This window comes from Euprymna scolopes, chromosome 43 (genome assembly GCF_053919585.1).
Source record: "Euprymna scolopes isolate OS-2025 chromosome 43, ASM5391958v1, whole genome shotgun sequence".
NCBI lineage: Eukaryota > Metazoa > Mollusca > Cephalopoda > Sepiida > Sepiolidae > Euprymna > Euprymna scolopes.
Window position 1 is genome coordinate 24,576,681 of NC_136524.1, and position 23,469 is coordinate 24,600,149.

Here is a 23,469-nt window from a genome sequence, read left to right on the forward strand (position 1 = left end):
TGCAACTGCACCCGAAAGGTTGATTAGGAAACTCCAAATCCTTTTATGACTCGGAAAAAAGGGGCTTTTTATCGGCTTAAATGATAAACTAATGTTAAATATTAGTATTTGCCATCGATTCTGAAATAAAATGAAATCCTGACATTGTGATCATTTTTGCAGGTGTTATGTGCCAAATATTGAAATAAGAATGTTTAAATTCAATTATTGTAATTTAAGTCTTTAAGTTTAAAGTCGATTTTATTTATAAAATATCTTTTTAGAAATCAATCTCAAAAACAATCTGAACAATAAATCTCTTTTGTTATGGCTAAGTTTTTGTCAAGGGTAGAAATTATAATAGACAAGTATTCATCCATGGTGACATTTTACCGATTTCCTGGTTTACAGGTATTCTTGCTAAATTTCTTCGAAAGAATTGACATAAACAATACTTCAACTAAATACGTATATTTCATGCAATAATGACTTTTATTTCTTCTGACTTTTCCTAAACTAAACATAAAACATCGGTTAGGGTTAGTTTAACATTCTGTAAAAGTACCTTCCGTTTTTTTTTTTTTTTTTTTTTTTTGTACTTCTGCAGAGAAGGTAAAAAACCGATAAAAACTGGATATATTTTTCGTGTTTTTATTCAATTTAACATGTTTATTCAGCTCGAAAATAATACAGTGTTTACCGATGTGTTGGAAAATTCAAGATGGCGTCTCACACATTCTTTAACACCGTAAGTTTGGGAAAAGGTGTTATAAATAAAAAAACTATACAAAATACTATTAAAAACCCGCCGAATATATGTCAACCTATGTCACGGTAACATATATTGAGCGAGTTTTTAACAGTATTTTAACCGGTTTTTTATTTATTACACCTTTTTCCAAAGTTACCGTGTTAAAGAGAGAATCGGCCGCCATCATGGAAAATTCATTCCAATACATCGGTAAACACTGTATGCTTTTCGAGCTGAATAAACATGTTAAATTGAATAAAAACACGAAAAATTTGCCTTTGATAACATTTATTTGTTATATATTTGTTTTTTGGCAACTTATTCGAATCTATGTGTACAGTAATACAAACCCGAAATGAATTTAAGACCACGAGTGAAATGAGAAAAATAAGTCAGCGGGTTTGGTTGCCATAACAACGTGACGGTAGTGAACGTGTGTGTGTGCGTGTGTGCGCGTATTTCGTGTAGTTTAGTTTCGTATAATAGTTTCGTATTTTTTTAATTTGTAAATAACAAGTTATTAAAAAATTAAACCCTTCCAAGATGGACAATAAATAAAGCCATAATATTTTATGGTAACGGTAAGAGCGTAGAAACGATTGTTTTTTAGGAGATGTGATTATTGGATTAACCAATCAGAAATCGTCTGTGGCACACACACACATCTCTGTTTTTATAGATATATATAGAAGATAGATATAGATATAGATATAGATAGATAGAAGATAGAAGATAGATTAAATGTTAAATAGATTTTGTAAATAGTACAGTTGAAATGATTAGAATATTTCCAATATGTAATAAGGTCGAGGTAATTAGTTAAAGAGATTTAATATAATGTGATATGCAAATGAGCATAAGTCATTCGATATGGGGGTTGTTTGTAGAATAGTATATAAAGAAATTAGGCAAAGATTCTTATGTCTCCTATAACAGAAACATCCTAAAATGGGTTCTAATGTTTCTCTACCAGGAGAGATCTACCCTCTTACCTCCTTTATATTTCGTTGATGATGGAGAGCTGTACACACAGACAGAAACACACGAACCCTATTACTTTATAAATATATATATATATATATATATATATATATATATATATATATATATATATATATATATATATATATATATAAAGTAATAAATTGCCAACTGAGAAAATTTTATGTTAGGAACTTGGAGAACTATTATATTACTATATATCTGGAACACCCTGCCCCCTCCCCCAACAAAAGCATTCATTGAACTTAGATTTTTTCAAAATTTATATAAAAAAGCTTTTGTTGTTGGGATGATTAATCGGAATCGGGAATTGGGAAAATCGACAAATATGGAGGTATCAGAATCGATATCAGATTCGAAAATTTTGGTGCCTATTTTCCGATGCCAAAACGATTCTTTTAATTGTATTTTTTCATTAGATTTTATTTAAAGCAAAATCTTCCATTGCTAGTAATAATGATAAAATAATAAATATTTATTGATTTTTAATTACCAGTAAAGCTAAAATCGATAGATCATCCTTCACAAGTTTAGGAAAATATCTGCTTATTTAACATGTGTTTTTTTTTTACAGAAATCAGGGAAAATAACGACTATATAGTTAAATATTTAGAGATTCATAAAGAATCAGAATCGGAATCAGGGATTTACTACGGAATCAGTAATTGTATCGGAATCAGGAAAAATATTGGAATCGCCCCATCACTAATATATATATATATATATATATATATATATATATATATATATATATATATATATATATATTAAAAATAATAATTTTCATCACTTCCTTCTACTCTCTCCCTCTTCTTTCTCCTCCTTGTGCTCCTTGTCTCACTATCTATATTGATGAAAAGAAATAGCGAGAAGAGTAGTAATACTATTTAACCTGTAGCTGAAGAAGAAAGAGAGGGATAGAAAGAGGGGTAGAGAGAAGGGGGGAGGAAGTGATATGCACATAGCAGAAAGAGATTAATTTTGGATTTTGTCTTTATATTTATTTAGATTTAATTGGTTTTTTATCCTCATTTTATTTTTCATGGTTCATTTTATTAATGATAAAGGTTTGAGCTCCTTAATAATCCCTCGTCACCAGTGTTGTGGAACGGTAAAGGCCCAGAAGAAAGACACAACTCGGTAATTAGTAGAAACAAAATATATTGAAAATAAAAGTAAATACAACAAATAAAGAGAAGTGGTTATACGTCAGTCCGACTGCCAAGTATGCATGGAGTGTGCACAACGCTGAGGGACATATTCTCCCATTCTTACGGACAACAATGAACAGCAGTTCACTGTTATCCGTATGGTGGGCACCACAACAGCTCGAACAGTCTAAACCAAGCTCAACAGGTGATCCAACGGGTCACTGTTTTAATTTTTTGTTAGTTCTTAGTATAATATAGAATTACGACATCACAGGATTATAAATTTGTTGTGAGACGAGTACTTCTACTAGATTAATAAAGAGAAAGAAAAAATTGAATACAGTGAATACATTACACATGCCAAAAATAGGTTATCCTTTTTATATTAAAAAAAAAAGAAAATGTATAAAGAAAAATGGTGTAGTGATTATGTAATCGACTATTACCTCATGCTAGGATGGAACTGAGAAATGTTGTGCAACATTTTTTCAGACAGCGCATTTTCCAGCAGAGTAACGAAATAAACGTCCTGTGCATGATTGATATGTGTCAGTCAGCATCTGAAAGCCGGGATCCATCTTTAGTGCTAATATGCTACACGCTGCGTAAAATATATTCAACATACACTATTTTTTTTTGCATACGTTCGCACATATACGCTTCGGAGAAGGACAGAAAAGCAGAGAGTGAGAGGGAGAGAAAGAAGCGGTGATAGATAGATAGACAGGTAGATAGATAGAGAGAGAGAGAGAGAGAGAGAGAGAGAGAGAGAGAGAGAGAGAGAGTTGGGGAAAAAGAAGGAAATGGACATGCTTTGGGGAGAGACAGACAGACAGATAGATTCAAATAGAGAGAGAAAGGTAGAGGTAGAGAAAGAGAAGCAGATGGACATGCTTTGGGGAGAGACAGTAAAACAGAGTGAGAGAGAGGAAGAGACAGATATATATTATTTACTATAATAATTATTAAATACCTACAGACACTAGTGTTTCATCCTTTCGGGAATCATCAGTGCAGAGTGTCACGATTAACGCCAGTAATATATATATATATATATATATATATATATATATATATATATATATATATATATATATATATATATATATATATATATATATATATATATGTACCTATTTACTATGCCTCCCCACGGGACAGAGTTAGACACCAGGGTCGTTTTTTAACGTGGAGAAAAGGTACAAAAATAAAAATTGTCTCAGTCGTGAAGGATTTCTCCTCCACCGAAAGAGAACAAGAAAATGAATTGCAGCATCTGAAGAACAGATGGTATTTATTTGCTCCCCCACTGAGCAAATTAGGCACAAGGCCGTTTTTAATGTGAGGTAAAAACCAGCCCCCCTAAAAGTAGGCAAAAAGGGGGCACTCTGGTTACCAAAAATAATAATTGTCCCAGTATAGAGGGTTTCCCCTCCATTGACTGGTACAAATTATCTTAAGTGCAGTATCTGCCGGAACAGATGGTATTTATTTGCTCCCCCACCGAGCAAATTAGGCACAAGGCCGATTTTTAATGTGGGGAGTGAAGGGAGGGGGAAGGGAAAAAGGGGACCAGCTCCCGAGAGGTGGGAAATGGGAGCTGGTTAAAGGTCAGGCATGTGGGGTTGCCCCCACATCTGGTCTTTGCTAGTCATAGCTAGTCCTAGCTAGTCATAGCTTGCAGTATCTGCCGGAACAGATGGTATTTATTTGCTCCCCCACGGAGCAAATTAGGCACAAGGCCGATTTTTAAAGTGGGGAGTGAAGGGGAAATGGGGACCAACTCCCCGGGGAGTAGGGGAGCTGGATAGTGACAATTGGTATGAAGGGTTGCCCCTACATTGACCAAGGTCTTATATGTGGAGTTGCCCCCACATATGGTCTTTGCTTGCAGTATCTGCCGGAACAGATACTACACTTTGATCTTGGCCAAAAGCCAAGTATATATATATATATATATATATATATATATATATATATATATATATATATATATATATATATATATATATATATATATATATATATATATTGCGGGGTACAAAATTTTATTATGGCTATGTAAAGACCAAATTTAAACCTGTTCGAAAACATTCTTTATTTTATATTGTGAAATTAAAAAATAAGAATGAATACGTCAGCTGACCGGTTTCGAAGCTCGCTCAACAGAGCTAAAATCGAGCTTAATTATGTTTTAAAAAGAAAAGGGGGGACAATGAATCGGAGATGAAAAAGTAGGGGCGAAAGTAAGGGGGGATTAATTATTAAATAGAAACTAGATTAAGCCCTAAGAGATTCTCTTTTTGTTTGCAAAGATAAGGTCTCAGAATCTTAATATATATAGTTTCTAGAATTTTCAGATGGTAAAGAGAGTGCAACTTGCTAAGAATGGAAAAAAGTCTGCACTAAAATTCGAGGAAACGTCCTTAATATCTCTTCCTCGCATTTGTCCCAACTCGAATTGAATATACTTTCAAATGGGTTGGACTTTTGCATTCCCCTTCCAACCCCAAACGTGAAGAGATTTGTTCTGAATTCGAAGTCTTTTTTGCTCAATTAGCAAGACTTTCTCTTGTTTCCGACAGTAAGGTTAGTGACCTTAAGGCGAAATGGAATGATATTGTTCATTTATATGCAGGTACACCAGTCTCGTTTAGTGAATCCAAATGGCGTAATGAACATTTTCGTGCTATCAAAACACTACGCCAGAATAAATCCCTTACTATCACTAAACCGGACAAACGTTCTGGTGTTGTTATACTTGACTACCAGAATTATGTCAATAAAATGATGACACTCCTCAATGACACCTCTAAATTTGTATAGCTAGGTCCGGTAGAGACACATGACTCTACTGTATCTATTGAATCTAGATTCCAAAGACGTCTGGTCAAATGAGTGAAGAGTGGAGCTCTTTCTTCCTCCATTTCTGATTTAATCAGACCGACTGGTTCACTACGTCCCCGTCTCTACGGTTTACCTAAAACTCATAAGAGTGGGGTTCCTTTAAGACCGATATTATCCATGATAGGTTCCGCCCAACAAAAAATGCCAAATGGCTTACTAATATTTTAGAACCAGTTTTGGAAGAGTATAATTCTTTCTGCATTAAAGATTCTTTTTCTTTTGCTAAATTTATGCAGAATTATTCTCTGACTGACAAGTTTATGTGTTCTTTTGATATTGAAACCCTATTTACCTGCGTTCCACTCTCAGAGACTATTGATATATGTGCCGATGCCCTTTATCGCAGTCAGCTCCCAACTCCCCCTATTCCTGATAATGTTTTTGTGGAACTTATGGAATTCGCCACCATGTCGGTCGAATTCAGTTTTAATAACATTATATACAGGCAACAGTTCTCCCTGGGACCTGCTCTGGCAAATATTTTCGTAGGTTTCCACGAAAGAGGTCTTTTCTCTGACTTTCAAAAACCAGATAATTATTTTTGTTATGTTGACGACACTTTTTGCCTGTTCAACAATGAAACGGAAGCGGATACCTTTTTTGCATCCCTTAATAATATTCAACCAGTTCTAAAATTTACTATAGAGAAGGAAAGTAATTGTTCCCTTTCTTTTCTAGATGAACTGGTTTGTAAAACACCTTCCGTTTTCTTGACTTTCATCTACCGTAAACCTACATTCACTGGTCTTTACACACGTTTGGAGTCTTTTTGCCCCACCATACAAAAATATAATCTTATCAACACCCTTATCCATAGAGCTTGTATGATATGTTCAGAGACCAAATTAAATGATGAAGTCAAATTTATTACCAAGACTCTTTGCAATAGTGGTTTCCCATTGCAAATCGTGGAATCTACAATTAGAAATTTTATTTCTAATTTCAATAAAATTAAACAGGCATCTGTTGACAAATGTCCTTTCTACCTACGCCTACCTTGGCTAGGTAATATTAGTGAAAGATTTGCCAAGCAAATTTCTTCTGTCGTACAACAATGTTACTTTGCATCAAATACCCGTGTTGTTTTTTCTTGTAAACCCATTTTGTCTTCAATTTGTAAAGACGCCCCCCCATAACAATTCTATTATTTATTTATTTATTTTTTTTTTTTTACATGGAGTTCACCACTTATCAAGGCCCAATGGCCACTCAGGGATAAGGGTTATTGTGTGTACAGTAATCAAAGGGATAGTGTAGCAATAGTATTGGAGAAATTGTGAGGTGTCATTACTTAGGGGGGCGGTTCATCAGGAATTTTTTTTTTTTTTTTTACATAGGAATCACCACTTATCAAGGCCAAGAGGCCACTCAAGGAAAAGGGTAAAAGAGTGTACAGTAGATATTGGACAATATAGTAATCATTAGTAATGAAAATTTGGTAAATTTGATAAATTATATAGAACGGCTCATCAAGAACTTATTTACGTTAGACTTGAACACAACCATATTGTAGTCAGCCGGAAAGCAGGAAAACGGAAGACAAATTCCACAGGCGTGCAGTTCTAAGAAAGAAGCTTTGTTCATGGAATCTACGTTTAGGTTTAGGCACAGATAAAGAGTGGGGGAAATTATTGATAGTGTGTACAGCTAGACGAGTGTTTCTTGTGAAAGTTTGGCGAGGGGGGACCATAGATTGAAGCTCAGTCGAACACTTTCCATGAAAATAACGATACATCAGAGACAAACTAGCAACATCTCTTCTGTGAGATAGAGGTTGCAAGGAAGAGAAAAGGACATCTCCTACGAGGCTACGAAGTCTATTTTGAACTCTATCAAGGCAGGACAAGTCCTTTCTAGCAGCTCCTGCCCATATGTGGCAACAATATTCCATCCTTGGACGTACCTGGCTCTTATATAGATAGAGAATAGCATCAGCAGTGAGATATTTACCGGATCGATAGAAAGATCCCACCATTTTTCCAGCGGCCTTGGCAACAGATTTGATGTACGTGTTCCATTTAAGATCAGGAGTAAAGGTCAAGCCCAGAAACTTGTCAAAACTTGAGGCCTCCTGAAGACGAGAGCCATTCATTTCAATTGATGCCAGATGTGGATCAGAATGTTGATGATGTAAAGAGAGAAGCTTGGTTTTAGATGCATTAAAATTAACCAGCCACTCCTTTCCCCATTGTACTACGTGCTCAAGATCAGAGGGGAGAGAATTGGAGAGAACTTGGTCGTTTACTGTCTTAGATGTGCTACCATAAATGGTAGTGTCGTCAGCATAAATGTTATTTATTTAAATGTAGCTGCAGTGTGCGTTACGTCGGGCAAACGTCTCAAAGATTAGATAATAGGGTAAAACAACATGTTCCATCCAAAATTCGAAATGGAAACTACCTACCTTCGGACGTTTTAAACAATACCCATGGCTCATCTATAGGAGAGCACCTTATAAATAATCGTATTTGCGCTTTGAATTTTAGTGCCGACTTTTTTTCCATCCTTAGCAAGTCGCACTCTCTTTACCATCTGAAAATTCTAGAAACTATATATATTAAGATTCTGAGACCTTCTCTTTGCAAACAAAAAGAGAATCTTTTAGGGCTTAATCTAATTTCTATTTAATAATTAATCCCCCTTACTTTCGCCCCTACTTTTTCATCTCCGATTCATTGTCCCCCCTTTTCTTTTTAAAACATAATTAAGCTCGATTTTAGCTCTGTTGAGCGAGCTTCGAAACCGGTCAGCTGACGCATTCATTTCTTTTTTTTAATTTCACAATATAAAATAAAGAATGCTTTCGAACAGGTTTAAATTTGGTCTTTACATAGCCATAATATATATATATATATATATATATATATATATATATATATATATAGAGAGAGAGAGAGAGAGAGAGAGAGAGAGAGAGAGAGACTTGTTTGTAATATACTGAATTTTACTGGGTTCGTATAATTCAGTAAATTTTTCATATACCAATGAATTTTAAGCCAAAGAGAGATGACTTAAATTGTAAGCTACAAAATTATCATATTTCATAATTGAGCATTAGTATACTGTATTAACAAAACCAAGACTTCAAAAAAGGAATTGGTAGCAACAAAAAGTGTATTTCATTGTAAGTTACAATTATTTCAATACCGGTTGGACAATTGCAAGCATTATGTCGTTTGAAAATCTTCACATAACCGGCCTTTCTTCAGACTTCTTGAATAAAAAACACTTAACAATAGAACATTATTTAAAGAAATTTCCCTTAAAGGAAATGAAGCATGCGAAAACATTTATCTTGGACGCATCCTTTGTCAAGAGCTTATTTAAATATTAATATATCAACTAATTTTCGTATCTTTATTTAAAAACCTGTCATAAGAAGTTTCCACAAAACCCCGTAGCCATTTAATATCTTTTAATAATACTATTCATTGAATTCCTAAATTAGATTTCTATATTTCTTTATTTCACATAATTAATTCTTTTTAAAAAAATTTTTGGAATTTTATTTTTATATTTATAATATGGTCAGAACAACCTAGCTATAACGTTACGGTTATTTTTAGTTTCGTATTCGCCGAATGGTGGCTTCAATGTTTACAAAATATCGATTATCTTAAAACCAGTTTTAGGTTAATATAACTTTCCCTAACTTGGAATGTTGTATGAAGATTAATAAATATATATATAAATATATACATTCTTTATTTCCCTATTTAATAAAATATTAACAGACAGAGATAGGGATATAGTTAGAGACAGACAGGAATAGGGATATATATATATATATATATATATATATATATATATATATATATATATATATATATATATATATATAGAGAGAGAGAGAGAGAGAGAGAGAGAGAGAGAGAGAGAGAGAGGGGGGGGTAGGGATGGTGATAAATAGGAAGTGAAAGATAAAAATAGACAGATAAAAATAGATAGAGAGAAAGAGAGATTGGGGCAGAAATATCGGAGAATGAGGAGCGAGAAAGGGGGCAGAAAAAGCGAGAAAGAGATTCAAACACACATATATACATATAGAGGCAGAAATGTAGATAGATATAAAAAAAATAGTAAAACTTTGCAAATTTGCATTAATTATAAATTATTAATTTCACTGTTATAATTCTAGCAAAATAATGGAGACCACGAGACCAAAGAGTCAAACGAGCTGGAACAAAGGAAGCGGGGAATAGATCAGACACTTCTGAAGAACATATGTCATAATATGATTATATTATATGAAAGGAAGTCCGATTTTGACCAAAGTTAACACTTGTATACAACCTAACATCACGAGAATTATCACTGCACAAGCAGAAAGGCCCACCCTATAAAATCAACTGTAGATTCTTTTATAAGACAGGGACGCATTCGACATGAATGTTTCTGTTTAGAGCACAACTGAACCATGATACTTGACTTTTGCATTTTAAACTTTAAATGAAGCCATTATTTACAGATAGTTTTATAAAATCAACAGTAGATTCTTTATAGTGCAGTGTAGACTACAATGTATTGTGGATTAAGTCACTGTGGGGAGGCATGTGAATCTTCGTCCCGGTACACTACGGAGAAGGAGGGTTCCTAACTATAGTAGGCAAGCAATCGATTTGATTAAAAATTGGGCGATTTCACCGATTTCAATGGCAATAATTGTATGGGAGGGGCGGAATATTTGTTGACCTTCATTCAATCCGGGACAACATCGGATCTCCTTGCCAGTAGTATTTATAAAAAAAACAAACTGAGCCTAGAAACATCGTGTCTGTGAGGTAGAGGCTGCAGAGAAGGAGGAAGGGTGGAGCAAATTTAATTTATAAATATGTTTCTGTACTTTAACAACAACCCTCAAATGGGACAAATTTTTTTAATATTTTTACCTAAGCACGAGATAAGATGACGAAAAATGAAAATAATAGTGAATGATACATTGGTTTAAGGTAGAGAGCAAACAGAAAGAAGAAGAAGAAGAAGAAGAAGAAGAAGAAGAAGAAGAAGAAGAAGAAGAAGAAGAAGAAGAAGAAGAAGAAGAAAATATCTACAACTGCAGTTTGCCAACATAGACCTGACCAATAATTTCCGCTCAAAGTGACTATGAGATATAAAAAAAAAATGTATTGAAGACTTTTTATATTTGCTATGTGTAGAAAAAGGTCACTTTCTCATCTGTAATATAAATCTCACCTGTCTGTTTAAATGTATGTATGTATGTATGTATGTATGTATGTATGTATGCCTAAAACTTTCGACAGAGGCGACGGATTTTCACGAGATCAGAATCGTTTTGACGATCGACCCTTCGGACGACAAATATAAAAAAATTGGCTAAAATCATTCATTCCTTCACCCTCAACCGGGCACTTTTCTACAATGAGGGGTCACTTTTTTTGCCGATATTTTTTAAAGTAATCCCCTCTTTTCGATTGACTAGCCTTAATTTAAACCTTCGCCACTTCCGGTTTGATGATGGACGCAACGGCAAAGACATCACGTTTCTTTTATTTTTTTTTTTATTGTTTTCCTCCTTTGTGGTACAAGTTCGAGCCTACCTGCCTACTACCACTTTTTTTTTTGCCCAACACACATCTCCAAACACCCGGGCAACGCCGGACACCCAGGCTAGTTTACTTATATAATTTACCATAGATAAGTTTTTTTCTTTCTATTTGTAATATTTTTGGTACTGTTACCTGATTTTTATCGTTTCTGCACACCTCATTGCAGTACTGCGTCCAATTCTAGTAGATTTCCAAGAACTGCAGGCTTGTGGAACTCTTTTCTTGCTGACTGTTTTCCTCCTATTGATGGCCTTAGTATTTTTAAGATTAAGGCCAATAAGCATTTCTTGCTTCTGTGATAAACATCTTTCGTTCTTGTGACCTTCTAACAGTATCTTCAGACTTTGTCTGGAGCGATTTTCATTAAAAACAAAAAAACGCTTTTGGCAATATTTCACACATTTTCTCTGATAATGATTTGCATTTCAAACAAAGACCTCCTTTCTATTTTCTACTTTTGTTGCTTTAATTCAACAGTTCTTTTTTTTTTTTTTTTTTTTTTACTTTGAGTCAAGGGCATCTCATAAGCTTTATTGATTGGTTGTTCCATAATAAGCCTTCAAAGTTTTAATTGGCTCTGCTACTGTTTAAAGTCTAAAAAAAAAAACAACAAAAAAAAAAAACAAGTATTGTAAACCCAATAGCGCTCCAGTATTCCTTTACCAACATTGTCCTTAGATGACAACCCTTGGTTTATCCATGGTACCAGAGTCCCAAAACATCATTTCCACTAAGTCAAGATGTCCTAGCAAAACCGGAATATGATGGTTATAACATTTTGGTTAAGAGCTGAAGCATCTTTAAAACAGGCTATGTTAGCAATACTTTATCTGGCTTATTACATATAAATTGTTTTATGAAAACGTGGGTGCAAAGTGTTTTATGAATAATTGTGTAAAAAAAATGTATGAAAAGTGGGTGTAATTTGTATTGTGAAAAAGTGGGTGTAAATTATCTTATGAAAAAGCGGATGTAAATTGTTTTGTGCAAAGTTGTGTGCAAATTGTATTATGAAAAAGTGGATGTAAATTGTCTTGTGAAAAGTTGTGTCAAAAAAATTTTATGAAAATTTGTGTGCAAATTGCCCTATGAAAAATAGTGTGTAAATTGTCTTATGAAAAAGTGAGTGTAAAATGTCTTATGAAAAAGGTGTGTATAAATTGTATTATGAAAAAGGTGTGTATAAATTGTATTATGAAAAAGGTGTGTATAAATTGTATTATGAAAAAGTTGTGTGTAAATTGCCTTATGAAAACGTGGGTGCAAATTATCTTATGAAAAAGTTGTGTGTAAATTGTATTATGAAAAAGTGGGTGTAAATTGTATTATGAAAAAGTGGGTGTAAATTGTATTATGAAAAAGTGGGTGTAAATTGTATTATGAAAAAGTGGGTGTAAATTGTATTATGAAAATGTGGGTGTAAATTGTATTATGAAAATGTGGGTGCAAATTGTCTTATGAAAAAGTTGTGTGTAAATTGTATTATGAAAAAGTGGGTGTAAATTGTATTATGAAAAAGTGGGTGTAAATTGTATTATGAAAAAGTGGGTGTAAATTGTATTATGAAAAAGTAGGTGTAAATTGTATTATGAAAAATGTCAAAATCTCATTGAATAATTCTATATATTCATTTTTGTTTTCTGTTTATTTTTCCTTTTCCTTCCAATTTTAGGCAAAGGTGATGTCTTTGGCGATAATTTTTGGAAGGAAACCTCGGTTGGACAATCAGCAGCCAATGTAAAAGCATTAACATACTGTGATTTACATGTAATCAAGCGAGATAACCTCCTGAGTGTGTTAAAATTTTATCATTCCTTTTCTCATTCGTTTGAGAGAAATCTTACACTCACATATAACTTACGACATAGAGTAAGTAAATTTGGTGGATCAGAAGCATAAGCGACTCAAAACAGGAAGTCTTACGGAGCCAGGAGAGATAACTGAAAAGTAGTTACCTATGTATTTCAGGTCAAGAAATAAAGAAAATCAATTTTTTTTTAATATTAAGTAATCAATTATATGGTTTGTTTTTGTTTATATAATAAAATTTATACATTTTCTATGTTAAATCATTTCTTTTACAAAAATAAGTAATAAATATGTGATTTGAGTTTTTCCATTTTCAAAAATATAATAAAATGTCTATGTATATATTGAAATATGCTTTTTTTCTAAAAACTTCTTAGAATCATGATGTATCATATAATGGAGACCATATCTGGTCCTACGCTGCTGACTCACCTCTTAGCTGGGTCGCCTATTCTTCTGGTTCACGGTATATATTGTTTTCTTTTTATGAGTAGATGCACGTTTTTGCCATGATTTTAAATTTGATATTCTATATTTAAAAATTGGTATTGGATATTTTTGATTTGATATTGTATATTTAAAATGTTCCAATAATCTTGCACATAAAGTTATTTGTTGTATATTTAAAATTTGATATTGTATATTTAAAATTTGATATTCTATATTTAAAAATTGATATTGCATATTGCTTTTGCGTTTTGAAGTGTGAGATTTATTGAATATGTTATCAATAATTATCATCTTTCAGATCAGGATAAAAAAAAAACTTTTTTTACGAAAACTCTAAAATAGGCATACTTTTAAATCTTTAAAAAAGAATAAAAAAATTTATTTTAGAATGTGTAAACTTTCCATGTATTAGTACATAAAGAATGCTTTAAGGAATTGATACCCCAAAAAAAAACAGGGTGTGAAAATTATAAGTATTAATTGTATCTGCATATTATTTTTTTTTTACAAGATACAGTAGCCCGTTACGGTTTACAAAAAGTTGTAATGGATTTCCGTAGATGATGGTTGTGACATTCCAACAAGTATTATTAGACTTAAGTTTTTTAATTAAAGTGGTTAGAAAAGTTCCTCGATTATTATTAGAATTTTGATTGTTAAAACAAGATGTGTGGTTTAATATAATATAATATGATATAATATAATATGATATAATATATATATATATATATATATATATATATATATATATATATATATATATATAGATATATATATATATGGATTGATATTCTTTATATGTATATATATATTATGTATATATATAGATTGATATTCTTTATATGTATATATATTATATATGTGTATATATATGGATTGATATTCTTTATATATATATATATATATATATATATATATGGATTGATATTCTTTATATATATATATTATATATATATATGGATTGATATTCTTTATATATATATATATATATATATATATATGTATATATGATTTGATATTCTTTATATATATATATATATATATATATATATATATATATATATATATATGTTAAACAAAAACTATGAAACATAAACGTTTTGACAAAAATGCACGTTAACAAAGTACACAAAAAAATACATGAAGCTTGACAATTCTTCAATTTTCTTCTTTTTTCCTGCTTAATTTTTCCAGTTAGTGTTTCGAAAAGTAGCAGATGTGAAGAAAGAGCGTGAACTAGCTGAAAAACGCAAGAATGACCCGCCGCTTGACCTCTCCAGCGACCACCCCGTCAGGAAACTGATATCCAGATTCAGAAAGATTAGTGACACAAGGGTCATGCAGTCAGATGGAGAAACCGAAACAAACCAGTTGCAAAATAACAACTTTAACGAAACAGAAGCCGGTCTCGGAAGCGAAGCTAGAGTGATCAACGTGTCTGAATGTTCGGCACAGTCAAGCAATGTACCGAAATTTGGAGGTGGAGCTCCGAAATGGGGCAATAAGCTTTTGGGACAGGAGAAAAACTTTCGGTCATCGGACTGCACCACCACTTGTGACCAGACTAACTCTGAAGATAATTTTCAATATGAACTTAGAGTGAGTATCAATTTTCTTGGTTTTAAAACTTTGGGAAAATTCTCTAAATCACATCATAAGTGGTTTGCTAGAAAAAACGAATCTGTATAGTCATTAACAATTTTATTAGAATTTATGTTCTCCTTCCCCACTTCTTGTCATTAATGAGTCATTTCCTTGATGCTTTCAGCTGGCAAGATTTCTGGACCCTGCTGCTTTAGAGATCACTTGAGGTGGCTTATAGAGCCCCTCACATTAGAGTGTGCTCTGCCTCGTTTTTGCTCTTTTTTTTTTTTTTTTTTTTTGATCCTGCAGCAAGACGGGGCTGAGACTCAGTGACACATGCCCAAGATGGCAGTGACTGAAAATCAGTTCCCATTCCTACCACTACCAACCTGAACTGAAGATTATTTTGCAACAAGCGCTAGGCAACAGTTACAAGTTAGCCATCATTTATCACCGAATTCCTACTTGGATTGCAAGCAATTCCAACACACAAAAAAAGCCAGAATTGAGGGATACACAAGTGCAACCAGTTACTCAAACTTTCCACCCCAGATAATTTGATTGCAAAGCACAATTTTTCCAATTTTTCTATTCTGTACAATTAACTTTTTCATGTCTCATCCATTTGTTTGCCCAGTAAAATTGCTTTAAATAATGTACACACTTGTCATATTCCATTTTGCAAACCAACTATCGCCATATTCTGATTCAGAGCTTATCTTTGATTTGTTACCACATTATCACATGTAAGAATTTAACTTTTTCTCTAGAGTAAATTTAATTCCAATATTTTTTTGTTTTGTCTTTGTTAAAGGAATATAAGGAATCATTTCAAGTTGAAATCTATTGAGAACTACACATTTTGTAATGAGAAATACACACTTCAAATATCTAAACATTCGCATAAGATCCAAATGGGACAACCATTTTGGATAACTTGTTATTCTTATCTAATGTTTACATATTTAAAATGTGTATTTCTGAATATAAAATGCATATTGTTTAATAGATTTTAACTTGAAAAGTTCCTTATATAATAATATTTAACAAAAGAAATAATATTTTTAATGCCTGCACGGATCTTTTTCTATCTCAAAAACCACTTATGCCATGATTTAGTGACTTTGTCAAACTCAGTGTGGTGGAATGGCGATCCATTTTTCACAAAAAATATTTAAATAAATTGCAAGAAAGTAAGAATAATGCCCTTTGACCAAATGAGAAAAGAAAAACTGAAACAATTTTGTTTTATGGCTTATTTGGCCTTTGGGCTGTCTCTTTAGACCAAGGATGGCCAAAGACACCCCTTTCCCCACATTTTTGATGGCCTTGTGCCTTACTTCTTACTATATAAAAATTTTACTGGCACTTATGCAGAATATGGACCGTGCTTTATTTTTTTAGATAAGATTTTGTGTATTGAATTGTTAAGCCTCTAACATGATCGTCTTCTCCCATGTGCTCTCTCTTTTTGTAGTCTTTTTCTTTTTCCTTACTGTAACGTCATTTCACACATGGCTCGGTATTTGCATATAACCATCAGACGCTCTGTTACATTGGTTGCAGGGGTGTACAGAGGTCTAATTATTCCTTGATGATGTCGTAGCAGTGTCCTAGTTATACCCAGTGCTAATTCTTTGATTTATTGTCTAAAACACTTTTGCAGAGAGTATTAAAAATGACGGAGTGTTGGAGGTGTAAAAAAAGTGTTTGAGCTTCAGAATAATAAAGCATTTAAGCATTAAGAATAATGGAACGTTTGAATGTTATATATATATATATATATATATATATATATATATATATATATATATATATATAACACACTATCTAAGTCGTGACCTTATTTGTTAGGCTATGTCAGGGGTTAAACCCCGATAGCTATAAAGTTCTTTGCAACCACACGGGTCGCCAAGCCTAATAAGACTGAAAGTTCACAAACCGGGCAATTACGTGCGATATACTTTCACCATCTAGTGACTCTGCTGTACAGAAGAGTTGATTAATCCCACGATGTGAATCTTTTGTTTAATCAGTTACCTTTTAGATTACTCGGTTTCCCATGCTGTCACTGTAGAAAGAAATTTTTGTCAAAAATTCTAGTAGAAATAATAAGAAACTCGATGATCTATACCAATAAGCGCCCATTCTGCAATGTATTAACAAATTATAGAGTTGTTGATCAATAAATAACTAAAATAGTAAAATATTAGCGGTCAGACAAGACCAAAGGGGAGACAACCAAGCAAAGAAACAACCTAAGCAAAATTTATCCAATAACAACAAAACTGAAGCTAGCCTACCAGGACACTATATATACAAATGTAGGTAAATTTGGGCATATTTTATTGGTTTGAAAATATAGGTTCTTTTTTACCAATTCTCATAAAATTTTAACCACAAATTAGTATTATAATCTTTAAAAAGCTTGCAAATTTTGATGTAGTTTCATCCCATAAAACCAAAGATATAAGAATTTCAATATTCAATTTGGCTACGAGTATAGATATATCCATATATTAGTAGCCTGGCAAAGCCACAGGGGAGACAACCGAAATAGCACAACTTACAAATGTAGGGGACTGAACTGAACTGAAGCAGCAAAACCGACAAATGTAGGGAAGATAGCCGAAGCAACAAAATCGAAGCTGCCTACCAGGACACTATATATACAAATGTAGGCAAATTTGGGCATATTTTATTGGTTTGAAAATATAGGTTCTTTTTTACCAATTCTCATAAAATTTAAACCATAAAATAGTATTATAATCTTCAAAAAGCTTGTAAATTTTTATGTAGTTTCGTCACTTAGAACCAAAGATCTGAGCATTTCAATATTTCAGTTTAGTTATGAGTATAGATATATCTATATACAGATATATCTATATATAGATATATCAACCTTTTTGACAATTTTATAAGTTCAGAATCTCAGCAACTATTGATCAGAATTTAACAAATGAAAGCTTGTTGAAAAGCTAGCGACCTGAATTGTGTTGTGGGCTATGTGACATTTGCCCTTAAGGTCACACATTATTGTCTCAAAAAGTGGATCACTTTTCTATATTAATTAAACGTAAAATAAGCACCTACTTTATGGCGACCTTTTGTGAAGGAGGGCCTGTTATTTTTTTTTTTTTTTTAAGGGTGATGTTTATTGTGGCCTGGTAGACCAACACAAAACCTACCTTAAAAAAACTTGTTTTTTTTGTAGGTTTTTGGGTGTGCTAAAAACTAATATCATATTTAAATTTTCCGCAAATAAGTATTTTTCCAGGTATTAAGCGAAAACTATGCACGCGTTTGCATGTACAACAATGGTCACTACTTATAACATAAAGAATTATATTACTTAATACCTGGAAAAATACATATTTGTGGAAAATTTAAATATGATATTAGTTTTCAGCACACCTGAAAACCTAGAGAAAACAAGTTTTTTAAGGTAGGCTTTATGTTGATCTACCAGGCCACAATTACCAAATAAACACCACCCCCTAAAAAATAACAGACCTTCCTCCCACAAAAAAGAGGTGGCTAATGTAGAAAAGTGATCTACCTCTTTTTGAAACTACGATTTTTTCATATCTTGAAAACTACTCGTTTCCTGGAATTTTAACCGTTATTTTTGTTTTCAGCACCCTCAAAAACCTTTAATAGAGGTAATTTGAAAGGATATTTTGTGGGTGGAAAATGACTGCACCTTTACCAATATTTCAATCATAGTAATTTGTTTTCCTAGTTTTGCATATGAATTACAATATATCTGATATTTCCCCAAAACCATTGGCCTTGATGGAGGGGAGACTAAAATTTGCTGCTATGGTTTCAAATGATCTGAAATAACAGCAAGAGGAGACTTGATTCCAAATATTTCTTCCCTCTTTGGTTATATCTTCCGTCTTTGGTTTTCATACATGAAGTAAATTTCAGTGTATAAGGATTATTTGATACTGGAGATATTCATAATCGCACTCTTTTTCCAAAAGAGGGGAGATATACCACATGAGAAATATTTGGAATCAAGTCTCCCGTTGCTGTTATTTCAGATCATTTGAAACCATAGCAGCAAGTTTTTGTCTCCCTCCCCATCAAGGCTAGAGGTTTGGGGATATATATATAATATATATATATATATATATATATATATATATATATATATATATATATATATATATATGTTTATGCATATTTTTTTTTCTTTCTATTTCTTAGCATGCTGGCTAGGAACTCGCTGTAGTAATAATTCTCTGTCTCTATAAGAGATGCAGGGGAGGTAATTAATGTTCTCTCTCATTTAGGTAACTATTTGATTGGGGTTCTCGAAACCACAGGTTTCGGGTTATTGGCTTCACCACACCAAAATTCTTTTACTATGGGAATTCTCACTTAAAACTCTTTTACAGAAATTCTTCGTTTATGGTTGGACCTTAATCAGTAACTAGTCAGACAGTTCATTCCCCTTTTCGGACCTGCTTTGCTTGACGATCTCTGGATGTTCTGATGTGGGTGGGTGTGGGGGGGGGAGTTTCGCATGGATTCTTTGGCTTCTTGCTAACTGGAACCCTTCCATCTCTTTCTCTCTCCCTCTGTTTTTTTCTTTGAGCAGTTCTTCTTATACTGAGGCAGATGCGTGAGGACAGGCAATCGCACCCATTCTCAATAACCAATCAGAGGGAACTATGTCATACCCCGGCTTGTAACCATTAGTTAATCCCAATCAACCGGTTTTTACTTTCACTGTGAAACTTTTCAATTCTCACAGTAAAAACGACATGGGAGGGGGGGGGGTCAACTCAGGTCATCCCATGAGGCCAGTCCAGATATTAAAATGTCAACACTATAATTTTTAATAATAATAACTCCTTGGTTCGGGGTTCAAGCAAAGCCAAAATAATTATCTTATCGCACCAGTCGACAATGAGAACTTTAGCCGACCAGTATTATATAGAAAAAATATAAAGGAAAATCAAACCAAAGTTATAGCCTGTGGCTTTGGAATAACGTCCTATGTCAATTCCTGATTGAATATTCATTTGGCGTTAATTTTCACTATAGCCATAACTTCTTGGTTTGCCTTGCCATTAGCTAGCTGATCATGCTATGTGTGTGTGTGTGTGTGTGTGTGTGTGTGTGTGTGTGTGTGTGTGTGTGTGTGTGTGTGTGTGTGTAAGAAAATTAATTAAAACTTTAAACATTGTAAATTAGAATTTACAACGTTTATTATTTGATTTCCTTATTCCATGAAACTTCAAAGAATGGCTTTTATCCTCAGAGAAGGAAATTAATTAGGAAAATGATATTCATAGGCAAGGTATAAATTTTGATGGTTAGCACATAAATTTCCCCCCCCCCAATCATATCAATAAGGTAACAAAAACTTCTGAATAATCTAAAATGCCATCTAAATACATTTTCTCCACATTGGAATTCTCATTATCAACTTACAATTAAAATTTCAAGTTGTTGAAAGGCAAAGATTTTAGATTTACTTTCTCTCTCGTTGTTGTGCAATAATTTTTTTCACTTGGAATCTTTTCTCATAGAAAAATCTTTTAACACACTCTTAAGAATCCATCTTCGCCTCTGGAATTTTACCAAGTTTATCGATTGACTTTCAAACACTCTAATGATCACAACTACTATTAAACGCTTTCACTTGCAGTTCTGCATCAAAGTTACCAATATTTTTGGGAAAGGGGGGGTATTGTACCAAATTTTTTGAATTATTGTTCCCACCCATGATAGATAAATGCATCTTTTAGCAGTTTTATTTCCATTACATGAACCAGTGTTTATATTATTTATTATGGTTAACATCATCTTGGTAAAATTTCAGGTTCCTGACATGCTGCCACCCCGAACATCCATGAAGCCACTATCGAAATGGGGACGAATGATTGCTAAACAGCAAGAAACTATTGCTGAGGAGGATCCACCCGGAAATAGTGACGAAACAGACCCTATGAAATCAAATCTACAAAAGAGTGACTCTACAGATAGTGGCATCCTAAAGAGTGACGTACGTCTTGACCAAATTGCTGAAGCATCGTTCTCTCCATCACTCGGCTCAAATATTAACATGAATGCACTGTCAACTGTGACTGGCCCTTCGCATACATTGGCAAATATAAAGTCTACAACCAGCGGCAGTTCTGCTGGAGTTGACCCCCACGACAAGGTTGATTCCAGATACCCAAACGTGGCAGTATCACATACATCGTGGAGTGCAGGTGAGAGGAGTTTATCGCTTGGGGGCCTCACAGGACGGGGAATTCAAGATGCCAGTTCTGCAAAAGAAAGGTTTCTAAATATTGGTTCCATAGAGCAACAAATGGCTCGTTGTCTTGATGACCTCCGGGTGGATCTTAGGGATGAGATCCATGGCATCAACTCACGTATAGGTCATTTGGATGAACAGATGTCCGAATTGATCCGCTTGTTTACAATATCATCATCATCACCTTGTTCCTCTGGGACCAACTTTCCATCTTTAAAATATAACTCGCCAAACAATAACAGCAGCAACACGAGTAATACAGCTGTTAGCTCCGGAAGTGGCCCAAACACATGCATCACATCACCGACAAAAAATTCCTTTTCCTCTTCTCCACGCAACACAAACTGGAACTCCCTGGAAAATGTCAATAACATAGGCAGGGGTTCCATGGCGATGCCAGAAGAGCAGTTCCTGAATATAGAGGTATCATCATCATCGTCATCATCAAAGCAACAAGCTCAGGCCAGCCAATCAGCAATGCAGCAAGTCACAAGCCCTCCAATCAAAGAAGAGTGCACTGATTCGAATTGGAATACTTTGGAAAAAACACAACCAAGTGGTAAAGGAACGAGTACAGTTCCAGGTGATCAGTTTCTGAACATTGAAGTATTTCAATCTCCAAAACAAACCAGCCAATCAGCTGTGTCTCCAGCTACGAGTCAGCCAACCAGAGAGGAGAGTCAAGAGTCAGATTTGTCTGATAAAGACAACATGGCCGCTGCAGGAAATCTAGACACTCCAACCAGCAGCAAGTCAAGCAAGTCCTCCAACACGTCATGGAAAAGTATCCAAGATGATAGAAAAGATAGCACCGATGGCAAAACTCAAAAACCGATCTCAAAAAATGAATGGAAGAAAAATGATAAAGGCAAAGACGAAGAGAATAAGTTTGAAGAGACTGACTTTGGAGGCAGGAAAATATCAGAAGATGATGAAAACGTCCCTTTTAAGGATAAAGACCTTGATATCATGTAATTTTTACAGGTACTGATATCACATAATTTTCTTGATATTGATGTTATTTTGTTTTTAAATGATAGTAATATCATTCAATTTTATATTTATTGATATTACGATTTTATTGTATTTATATCATGGCATTTTAACGGTATTGATATCATATTTTTTTTATCAATATCGATGTTATTTTTAAATGATATTGATATCATTGAAGTCTATTGAGATTGCATTTTTATTGATATTGATATCATAGAATATTATTCCTGTTGCTATAATGTGATTTTTAATGTTGATATCATTTGATTTTAAATGGTATTGAGACCATGTGATTTTATTGATATTGATATCATGGAATTTTAATGGTATCGATATCATAGAAATTTATTGTTATAATTCTAGTGTGATTTTGTTCATATTGATATGGGATTTAATTGGTATTGATATAATTACATTTTGCAAAATATTGATATCCCAGGATTTTATCGGTATCAATGTTACAAAATTTTATATATATATATATATATATATATATATATATATATATATATATATATATATATATATATATATATATACGTATTCATAACATGTGATTTTATTAATATTCTTACCTCAAAATAAAATACCTTTACAAAAAAAAAAAAAAAAAAATTCAATTCCTTTCTAACATTTCCGGTAGATTTTAACTTAAATATAACCAAAATGTTTAAATTGAAGAGTTTGAATGCAAAACGCGATAAATCCGATTTATGTAAATTGCGACCTGGGCGGATATGTTAAATATATTCTACTAGAAAGCTTATTTTAATTGAAAGCAATGTGTGTATATATATATATATATATATATATATATATATATATATATATATATATATATATATATATATATATATATATACATATACATATATATACATATATATACATGTACATATATATATACATATACATATATATATACATATACATATATATACATATACATATATATACATATACATATATATACATATATATGCATATATATAT

At 32.9% G+C, this 23,469-nt stretch overlaps 1 protein-coding gene across 1 annotated transcript in view; it reads left to right on the forward strand.

Moving 5' to 3' along the window:
* LOC145268400 (voltage-gated delayed rectifier potassium channel KCNH1-like) overlaps positions 1-22,455 on the forward strand; it is a 186,086-nt gene extending 163,631 nt beyond the window's left edge. Inside the window, exons 9-11 of the mRNA XM_080123962.1 lie at positions 13,030-13,226; positions 14,811-15,215; positions 21,040-22,455. Of these exons, the coding sequence (XP_079980088.1) occupies positions 13,030-13,226; positions 14,811-15,215; positions 21,040-22,455 (2,018 nt within the window). The remainder of the gene's footprint in view (positions 1-13,029; positions 13,227-14,810; positions 15,216-21,039) is intronic.
* The last annotated feature ends 1,014 nt before the right edge of the window (positions 22,456-23,469 follow it).